The sequence below is a fragment of the Hibiscus syriacus genome, unplaced genomic scaffold, assembly GCF_006381635.1.
Source record: "Hibiscus syriacus cultivar Baekdansim isolate YM2019G1 unplaced genomic scaffold, ASM638163v2 tig00007041_pilon, whole genome shotgun sequence".
Classification (NCBI taxonomy): Eukaryota; Viridiplantae; Streptophyta; class Magnoliopsida; order Malvales; family Malvaceae; genus Hibiscus; species Hibiscus syriacus.
In genome coordinates, this window is record NW_024062123.1 from 115,212 (window position 1) to 125,849 (window position 10,638).

General features: G+C 37.9%; 2 protein-coding genes across 2 annotated transcripts; one reads left to right on the forward strand and one right to left on the reverse strand.

Annotated features, from left to right (window-relative positions):
- The first annotated feature begins 677 nt into the window (after positions 1–677).
- LOC120201160 lies at positions 678–2,136 on the forward strand. Its single transcript, XM_039201826.1, has 2 exons — positions 678–1,236; positions 1,736–2,136. The coding sequence occupies exons 1-2, from the start codon at positions 678–680 to the stop codon at positions 2,134–2,136; spliced, it is 960 nt and encodes a 319-aa protein (XP_039057757.1).
- A 7,063-nt stretch (positions 2,137–9,199) lies between these two features.
- On the reverse strand, positions 9,200–10,633 carry LOC120201161 (gibberellin receptor GID1C-like; the record flags this gene model as incomplete). The annotated part of the gene is made up of 1 exon (XM_039201827.1): positions 9,200–10,633. A coding segment is annotated over one exon (897 nt), but the record flags the coding sequence as incomplete, so codon positions are not given.
- Positions 10,634–10,638: the final 5 nt, after the last annotated feature.

A 10,638-nucleotide genomic window follows, 5' to 3' on the forward strand; every position in this document is an offset into this window, starting at 1 on the left:
AATAAAAATTTCCTTTTGATTAAACCAAAACAGTTAAATACTCAAAATGTTACTTAAAAGAAATATTTACTCTTCAATTACAAAAAAATAAAAAATATATATAATATTTGATTTTGACACGTTTAAACACTGAAAATTAATGATAGACACATTTGAAAATGACAAATTACAATGTATTTAAATTGAATTAATTATATTTTTGTTTGAAACTAAAAATAAAAATTATTTCTTTCAAAATAAATAAATAAATAAATTTTACCTGAAACATTAAATCTTAAAACCGGGATTAAAAAGCAATCACATTCACATAATTTTATAATTTTTTTACAATAAAGTTTAGGTCATGAGTTACTCTCCCAGTCCAATGTTAGGACATATCTAAGACTCAATTGAAATTTACATAAAAGTTTACAGATTACCCACACAAAAAATAACGGTGATAGAATTCGAAATCATCCTTATAAACTCAAATTCCTTAATTTCACCCACTTATGCCAACATTCACTTGCTCACATGATTTTATTATTATAGAAGCCCTCACAAATCATATATTTTATGATTTTTCCAAATTTAAATCTTTTCAAGAACTCCTTCCTTGCTTCACACCTTTTTCATCACTATCACCATATCTTCTTTCTCCACCATAAAAACCCCACCTTTTTCCCATACTTCCAAGAATGGCCAAGAAGAAATCTACCCGTAAATACAAAGGCCCCAAGCAACAAAACCCATCTCCAAAAATTCAAGAACCTGCAAAAGACTCGACCTTTACAGAATCTTCCATGGACGACCCTAATCAGAAGGCTCAGAGTCTTCAGTCTCTTAACTCTTTGCTTGTCAAGCAGGCCTATGAAAATAGACGTCAGATTGAATACTTGATTCAAGCCAATGAAGCCCTTGGCGCTGAGTTGATTAAACGTATGAGTTCAGAGTTGCAGAACGGGTTGCTTTGGGTTTATATGGAGAGTCAAATGAAGGAGATGGGTGGGGCGTTGGATAGTAGGGTGAATGAACTATGTAGCCTTGAAAGTGAGAGAGAAAGGTTGAGTTTGGCTTGTAAAGAAACGGATTTTGCAAGAAATGATTTTGAGTTGCAGCCTATTGAGGGTAGCTTGATGAAGGAGAAGATTTTGGCAATGGAGGGAAACAAGAGGAAATTTGGGGAAGAAATTAGGAAACTGAAAGTGGAATGTTATGGGTTTCTTTTGGAGATTGAGGAATTGGAGAAGGTGAAGAGTTTAAATTAGTGAATGAGAAAGATTTGATGGAAAAAAAACCTTGAAGATTTGGTCCAAGAAGTTGAGACTTTGAGAAGAAAAATTGAATTTTTCGAGAAGGGAAAGGAAGTGATTGAGATAGAGAAAATTGACCAAAGAATGAAATTTGATGAGTTGGAAAAGGGAACTCAGTGAGATTGTATTGAATTTGAGGAAGGAGGAGGAAATCTTGCTCTCCAAGGCACTCGAGCTCGAAAAGAGAGCAATAGTAATGAGTCTTGAGAGGTTACAAGAGGAGAAGGATTCTACCTCGAAACCATTGGAGATGGCAACGGCCAAGTCATAGGATATGCGGGGAAGAATCGAGAAGTTATTGGAGGAATGAGATGCAGCTAGAACAATGTTGGAAACAAACAAGAAGGAACTAAAGGATTTGCAGAACAAGATTGTGGACTTCCTTGAGGAGTTTCTTGGAGAAGAAGTTAGCGCGGAGACTGAACATTTCGAGCCATAAGAAGGTGTGTGTGATCTGTGGATAGTTGTCAATAGGATGATTGAGGCATGTCGGACTCATAATAAGAAGAACGAAGAATTGTTATCTGAAGTTAGTGATATCAGAGTTTCATTCGACCAATTGACACATGAGAAGGATAATTGTTTGAAAGTATTGGATGAGGAGAAGCAGAATGGTGTTGGATTGAAATTGAAAGTTTCAGAGATGGAGAAGATACTTGAAGAAGCTAAAACAGAACTTGCACATCAGAAGGCTGAATGGCATGACCTAATGAAGGAAAAGAAGGATATCGAGAGTCGCTGCGGATCGATGGCTGAAGATATAGATAGGTTGCAGAATGAACTTTTGGAGGCAAAGAGTATTTTCGGATTATATCAGTTTTCTTTCAGCTTGATTTCTGTTTGATTGAAGCTGAAGTTACTATTTTCTAGGATATGGTAGTTTCTTGGAGTACAAGGCATTAGCTGAATAGGTATATGCTTCCTTGTACATATACATGCATCACTGCAACTTAGATTTAATGGCCATTACATCAATCTCCAATTGAAATGTAGCTTAAGGTTTAATGGCCATTGGGAACAATAATTTAACCCAAAGAATAACTTCAGTCTTGCTTCCATCTTCACTGCACGGAGCCTTTGTTTGTGTTTGGGGCTTGTCATCATCTGCGCTGCTCAAACTCTTCGTTTTCTTTCGAGTCTTGTTGTTCTTTTCATTAGTTTCACTTCAAAATATATGTTTTCGCAGGTAATATCTTTCATTTTCTTTAAATTCAGGGTTGTTTTTCTTTCCTTTTTACTGGATTTTTATTCTTGACTGTGGTTCGTTATAGATCGGGTCAGATCTAAACGTTGTTGAATTGATTTTGTTGAACGATTAATTTTTATTATAGTTGATTTTGTGAATTTTGGCTTTTCTGGGGTCAATAAAGATATTGTACTATCTTGTTTTGGGGAAAAAAAGCTCTAGAATTTTCAGTTTAATTTTTTGCGATCTTGTAGTATTTGCATGATTCTAATATTTTCTAAAACTATCGTTTTATGTTTTGGAGCCAAGAAAAATAGTTTTTATTGTTAATTCAAATATTGTTTGAAATTCGTTTCTCAATCCATTGACGTCCGTACATCTGTTTACGCAATTTACCTTATAATTGTTAATAAACTTACTTATTATTATTATTAACCTAATTACACAATTTATCTTATAATTGTTAATAAACTTACTAGCAATAAATTAAAATCGTACTTAGTAACCAACTAGGCTTTTTAGTACCCCTCAATTCTCTAGCGTTTTCTGGTGCATCTTCTGTCTTCTTTGGATTCATTTTTCATAGTTTCTCATAGCTTCGACTATAGATGATTACTTGAGGTCATGTCCTTCTTTTAGAGCCCATGGGGCGTATAGGGGGAGGGCTTGACATAGTGGTGACAATGAGACTAGACTTAGAGTTTGCTCGTTGAATGTAGGCACATTAAATGCTAGGCTGCTGTAGCTGACCGACGTACTTAATAATAGGAAAATAGATTTTGCATGTATTCAGGAGACTAGGTGGAAAGGGGCTCGCGCCAGAGAGTGTAATAGGTACAAGTTGTGGTATTCAGGCGTAGATAAAGCTAGAAATGGGGTGGGTATCTTGGTATCCTTTAGGCTCAAGGAAAATGTAGTTGAAGTTTGTAGATACCGGGATAGGATCATGATGATTAAGGTTATTATAGAAGAGGAAGTGGTGAATGTCCTTTCAGTGTACGCCCCACACGTTGGCCTAGGGGAGGGGGAGAAACGTTGCTTCTGGGATCAGTTAGATGATGTACTTAGGAGCATTACGGAGGACCAAAGAGTTTTCATATGGGGAGACTTCAATGGCCATATAGGTAGTGCAACCGACGGGTTTGACGGTGTTCATGGGGGTTTCAGTTATGGTAGTAGGAACGATGAGGGACGTACGTTGCTTGAATTTTCTACTGCACACGATTTGGTGGTCACTAACTCCTTATTTAATAAGAGAGATGCGAACTTGATTACGTTTTATAGCGGGGAACATTGTACCCAAATCAACTACATCCTGGTTCAAAATCGGGATCGATGGGCTTGCATTGACTGTAAGGTGTCCCCTGAAGAGGCATGTGCATCACAACACAAATTGTTGGTTTTGGTGTTCTGCGTACCATACGGGCGGAGCACTCAGAGGAGGGCTAAACTGGGTAAACCTAGGATCCTTTGGAAGAAGTTACATTGAGCGACAGATGATGACTTTAGGAGTAAGGTTTTGTCTAATACAGGTTTTGGAACTACAAACTCAAATAATGCAGATTTGTTATGGAAAAATATGGCGAATTCCATCAGAGAGATGGGCAAAACACCCTGGGGTTGTCGACAGGGAAGGCCAAGGAACATAAAGAATCGTGGTGGTGGTGAAGACAAAGCAAACTTGCTTCAAGGAGTTTCTACAATACAATGACGACGAAGAAAGGTCGAGAGCTAAACAAAGATACAAGGAGGCAAAGCGGGAAGCCAAGAAAACGGTGGCTAAAGCAAAGGATAAGGCATACGAGGAAATGTACAAGAGATTAGACACCAAGGAAGGACAAAACGACATCTTCAGGCTTGCAAAATCTAGGGAGAATAGGAAAAAGGATCTAGGTAGCATTAAGTTTATTAAGGACAACAATGGTGTTCTTTTAGCGAAAGATCATGATATTAAGAGGGTTTGGGGTAGTTACTTCTTTGGCTTATTTAATGACGGTGCCTCTCCCTGTAGAGATAGTATCGTTGATGGGTCAGCCGGCCATCATACTACGGCCAATGACTACCCTACAAGTAAGATTGGGTTTGAGAAAGTCAAAATGGCTCTTAGAAAGATGGAAAGGGACAAAGCTGTCGGTCCTGATCAAATTCCTATCACTGTGTGGTTGGCCCTAGGAGAAGAGGGAGTTAAGTGGTTGACCAATATCTTTAATATTATTTTAGAGACTGCCAAGATGCCAGAGGAGTGGAGAGAGTCCACAGTGATACCAATCTATAAGAATAAAGTAGATCCTCAACGTTGTGGTAACTACAGAGGTATTAAACTACTCAGTCATACTATGAAGCTATGGGAAAGGGTGATAGAGGCTAGGTTGAGACAAGTTACTAGGGTTTCGGAAAACCAATTTGGCTTTATACCAGGCAGGTCTACCACGGAGGCGATTCATCTACTTCGACGACTTATGGAGAAATATAGGGAAAAGTCTAGAGATCTTCACATGGCGTTCATTGACCTTGAGAAGGCTTATGATAGCGTTCCCCGAGATACGATCTGGAAGACTTTGGAAACGAGACGGATCCCAACTGCTTATATCCGGGCGATTCAAGATATGTATTATAGATCTACTACACACGTCAGGACTACAGTTGGCGACACCAAGGTATTCCCGGTGGAAATCAGACTCCACCAGGGGTCGGCTCTTAACCCTTACATCTTCGCCTTGATTATGGACGACATCTATTGTGCGACACCAGACGGTGTACCATGGTGTATGCTTTTCGCTGACAACATTGTCCTAGTTGATGAAACAAAATCTGAGTTGAATAGTAGACTGGCTACCTGGAAGACTGCTTTGGAAGAAAAAGGTCTAAGGATCAATATTGAAAAGACAGAGTATTTATGTTCAAACTTCAGTGGGGACCAAAATGATGAAGATGTAGAAGATGCATAGAAGGACACGTTCTCCCCCTCAAAGATGTTTCAAGTACCTAGGGTCTATGATACATAAAGATGGGGGTGTAGATGATGTTACACACCGTATAAAGGCGGGATGGCTAAAGTGGAGGGCCTACTGGAGTTTTGTGTGACAAGAAGGTGCCTCTAAAACTTAAGGGAAATCTTATAGAATGTCAATAAGACCAGGGCTGTTGTATGGATCAGAATGTTGGGCAACCAAGAAGAATCATGTAAGGAGGATAGAGGCCGCAGAAATGAGAATGCTTCGATGGACATGTGGTAGGACTCTGTGGGATATGACAACAAACTCTGCTATTAGGATGTCCTTTGGGGTGGTGCCTGTTTCCAAAAAATTGAGGGAGGGAATACTACGGTGGTTTGGGCATGTCCTTAGGCGACTACCGTCGGATGCGGTCAGGAGGGTAGATTCGATTACAATCAACAGTGCCAGAAAGAGAAGACGACCAAGGCGGAAGTGGGAAGACTGCTTGAGATCTGATTTGATGGATTTAGCCCTTACCGAGGACATGACCTCTGATAGGAAAGTATGGACTTAAGACTAGGGTAGTCGAGTAGTGTGGGTCACATCTCTAGGGTGTTCATCTCTGTTCTTCTTTTAATACCTTTGTAGTAATTTCCATGACTTCTACTTTTTATACGTTTCTGTTATTGGTATTTATGAAGGCTTAGAACTGGGCTTGCTATCGTTGACTTCTGTGTAACATTCTCTTCACTTTTAAATTTAGTCGGGTCTTACGTTTCTGTCTATATGCAGAGATTTTTTCGCAGGGATTTATTTGCAAGGATTACTGCCATTACAAACGCGCATATGATATTAATGATGCATATGAATACTGTTCAACTATGTATTATGTATTTATTTATACATGCATTGATTTTATCTATATTTTAATTTTCTGACTGCCGGAGGTCTTCCACGGAAGCTACTCTCAACCTGGCGTTAGGGGCAGCCTACTACCCTACCTCCCCCTTACCCCATTGCATATGGGAATTGGGTTTTGTTTTGTTGTTGTAATTTAACCCAAAGAATCTATTTTCTTGTTACTTAATTGTGCTCAAATGAATTACATTTCAACTATTTTATTTAGATGGTAGACAACATTGTCTCTCACTTTTTTTACCTTCATCCAATCTTACCCTGCCCAAATCACTATCACAATTAGGGGTGTAAGTGACCCGAACTTGAATAAATAAGGTTTTGTTCGTGTTCAGTTCGTTTAGTGTTCACGATTTGTTCAAAAAAGTTAATTAAATAAAAAATAATAATTAAATAGTGAAATTACGCTAATAATTTTTAAGCTCCTTAGGATTCACAGTTTGAACTCTGAATTCACCCTATGTCCATTTTAGTCTTATCTTCACCAATATTTAAAATATAAAAAAAATAGAAGAACAAGATAAATGAGCTTATAAATGAGTAGATAAACAAGTCAATAAACTAGCTTTCGAATGAGTTTATTCGTGAACAAAACAATCCAGATACACCTTTTTCTGTTTGTTTGTTTATTAAATGAATATAAAAATTTTGTTCATACTTGTTTATTTAACTTGATAAACAAACGTAAATGAACATTGTACAAATGATTTATAAATTCATTGAACGCTCTATTCATTTACACCTTTATTCACGATCTTTGTTTCCGGCACTGTAACTTTCTCCAAGGTCATCATAAAGGGATAATTCTGTGATAATATTTGACTGAACATCAATGTTTTAAGATTCAAGGCCTTCATTACCATAAATCTCTCAAAGTAAATGGTATGGGAGTTGGGATGGGAAATCATTATTCCAAAGACTAGACATTTTTATATTCTGAAACATAGTATCATCCAGGTTGGAGAAAAGGGATCAACTTTAGAAAGGTAAAATTAAGAACTTTTGTATGGGAAACCATTCATAATCAAGTTGGAATTTTTATCAAAATTTTCAAATGACACAAATGCTATCCTAGTCGAGCACATGACTAGAAAACAAATCAAAAACCAAACTCAAATCTTTTTGTTTAGCCAATTAATTTATGCATGATAATCCCATATATTTTTTAGAAATGATCAGGGTATTAAATAGCGTTCCATATATATATATATAAAACGTGATAGCGGCCGTGATATTGCGGGTCGCACCACCAGCCGAAACCGATTTTTATTGTTTTTGCGGTGGGTCACGAATTCACACCAATCGCGGTCGATTGCGCCTGCAATTTAACGGGAAACGGACGATTGCGCCGATAACGGGATGCAACAACATATTCAACCTTGGCGCAGTTTTTTTTTCAGACAATGATGGGGGAAGGAGGAAGGGGAGGAGGAAGGGGGCAGAATCATTTTGTTTCAGACAATGATGGGAGAAAGGAGGAAGGGGGAGACAGAACCAGAAAGATCGGGGAAGGGAGGAAGGAAGGTCGGGGAATGGGAGATTTATTTCTTTTTTTTATAATTTTTAAAATATAATTTTAAAAGAAATATTAATTTGAGATCCCTCTCACTTTTAGAATTTATAATTTAATTCCTAGTTTAAAATGTAAACTTTAATTTTTATTTAATTTAGTCTTAATTTTAGTAATCTAAATTTATGCAATTTAATTTACAATTTTATTTTAATTGTATTTATTTTAGTCATTTTAGGGAAAGTTGTGCGACATTTAAAAAAATTCACGACTGCAATGACCGCAATGACATCCGTTATGTCCGCAATCGTGATAAATGCGACGCGAGCGAAAATGTGACCGCGAATTCAATTTAAAACCCTGGAAATGATATTAAAATTTTGTGACCGCGAATGCAATTTAAAACCCTGGAAATGATATTAAATTTTTGCTCAAACGTTTATTAAAATAATCATTTTGACTCTTATTTTTTAAAGTATTTTGTCCCCCCCTCCCCACAACGTTTCATATTAGTGTAAAAAGACTCCTAATGTTTGAGCGAATAGTCACCTTGACTCTTATTTTCTTTTTCTCGAGCATTTCACCCTTCAACGTTTGATTTTAAGATAAAAATACCCCTATTTTAGAATGTTAATTGTTTGTTACCTAATGGTTTTCATCCATAGAGGTGCCTTTGCTTTAAAATTAAATATTGAGAGAAAAAATATCGATAAAAGAATAGGGGCTAAAATGACTAAACAATAGGGGCATTTTTTTTGACATTATTCCTATTTTTAATTGGTTCATGAAAGTAAATTAAATCAGGCTTGATGATGTCTTTATCAAAAGGCTGAGCTGTTTTTCAACATTTATGTAAATATTCTTGTAGCAACATGAAAGCAAAATCCTAACAGCTTAGAAAAGAAGATGCAAGTTCCTTCTCAAGGTGGTCCCCTTTAATGCATCCAAATAGCAACCACCATTGTATATGCATGCATGTGTGCTTTGATTTCCCTTTGCAAACAAGCCAATTTCTTTATTTTTGTATGCAGCTTCATAAACAAACATCCAAGAAATGACAAGAGAATGCATCAAAATCAATCCCAATCTCAAACCATGGGGGGACTACTAAAATCCCTTTGTCCTGGTTGGATTTAATGGAAGGAATGGAGGCCAGATTTCGTGCCTCGTTCAGTCGTCTCCGAAACTATCTTCCCGGGATCGAACGTCAGCTGATTTTGTCGTTTTAGATGTTCATACTGAAGCAAAACACCAATCACGCAACAAGGTTAACTTGAAGCTAATCAAACAAGCAAACATAAGTTCTTCTCATCAGTCCCATGGAACCTGTACGGTTCAATAGTATAAAGCCAGAAATACGTAATCCAAAATTTCTCAATCTTATAAATCATAGCTGTATTTTTACACTTTCCTAGTAAAGTGGCAAACAGGGACAATATCTAATAACAGTAGGCGAAAAAAACCGATACACGTAAACATCCTTTTATATACCAACACGTGATATGTATAGACATACAGGGTCACAACACAGTGGAACTTTTCTAATCCATGTTCTAAAACATATATAACATTAACTGGGTACACCGATCCCTTGATCGGGTACCGAATCTTCTCCTTTGGGGCATGTTGTCGGAGTTTGTAACACTTAGAGATCTGCAAACGTAGTCAAAAAGGCTATAATCGCCGTGAACTTCACTGAATGCAGACCGGAACAATTAGTGGTCCAGCTACATGCTGAAATACCGCTTCACCACCATATAAGGCAAAATAAGCAGAGATCAATAACACCATGATTAATATTATAGTGATCAGTAGTACCGTGAACTGCAAACTTAGTGTTGGCCACTAGTGGACTGTCAAGCTCCTTTCGTACACCGCTGCCAGTTGGTTAATTCTATTAACAGTCAGAACTCACGAATTTACTTATCTCATCCATAACGAAATGGAAGTGGTTGTTATTTGGCAACAAGTAGAAACCGATCGTAGCCTGTTCCATATATAGAAGTTTAACGTCTTGGCCGGCCTTTTTGAGCCCTTCAACATAAGCCATTTGCCAATCCTGAATAAGATCAAAGCCAGCAACCACCACAAGACTCTTCGGGAATTTGATTCCTTCGAGACTTCTACCATTGGGACCAAACGGGTTACATGCAGGATGGTCCCGGTCTGCATCCTCGGGGAGAAAGGCTCTCCAATACCAATCCCTGTCTCGTAGTGTAACAAAGTACTTCCCATCTAAACGCTTTTCGGATTCAGTTCTTTCTTGTCCACCAAACATAGGATTGAGCAATATATTTCCCAATATATTGATTCCTGATTCAACAGCTCGCAGAGCTACGTGGTGTGCGATGTTACCACCGGAGCTATCACCAGCCAAATATATATGAACCTTCGAATCTTTCCGACTTTGAAGCCATGATCTAGAGTTAACCCATTTAAGAGCAGTCCACCCATCATCATAAGCACATGGATATCTATTTTCAGGAGCACGCCGATAGTTCACCGAGACCACAACAGCCTTACAGGTACCAACCAATATCCGACACAGATTATCATATATAGTACTATTCGCTGAGGAATGTGCAAAGCTTCCCCCGTGAAAGAAAATTATAACAGGGACAACCTCAGCTGTAACAGGCTTCTCAAGGTCAACAATATTCAGCTGAGGCTCTTCACCGGTAGCCGGTCTATAAATCCGACACAGGAGGCCCGTACCACGATCGATGAGGACGTCAAATGAGAAAACCCCACCAACTGGATTCACATTAGCAGGGACTCGACGGTCAAGGAACTCCGCCA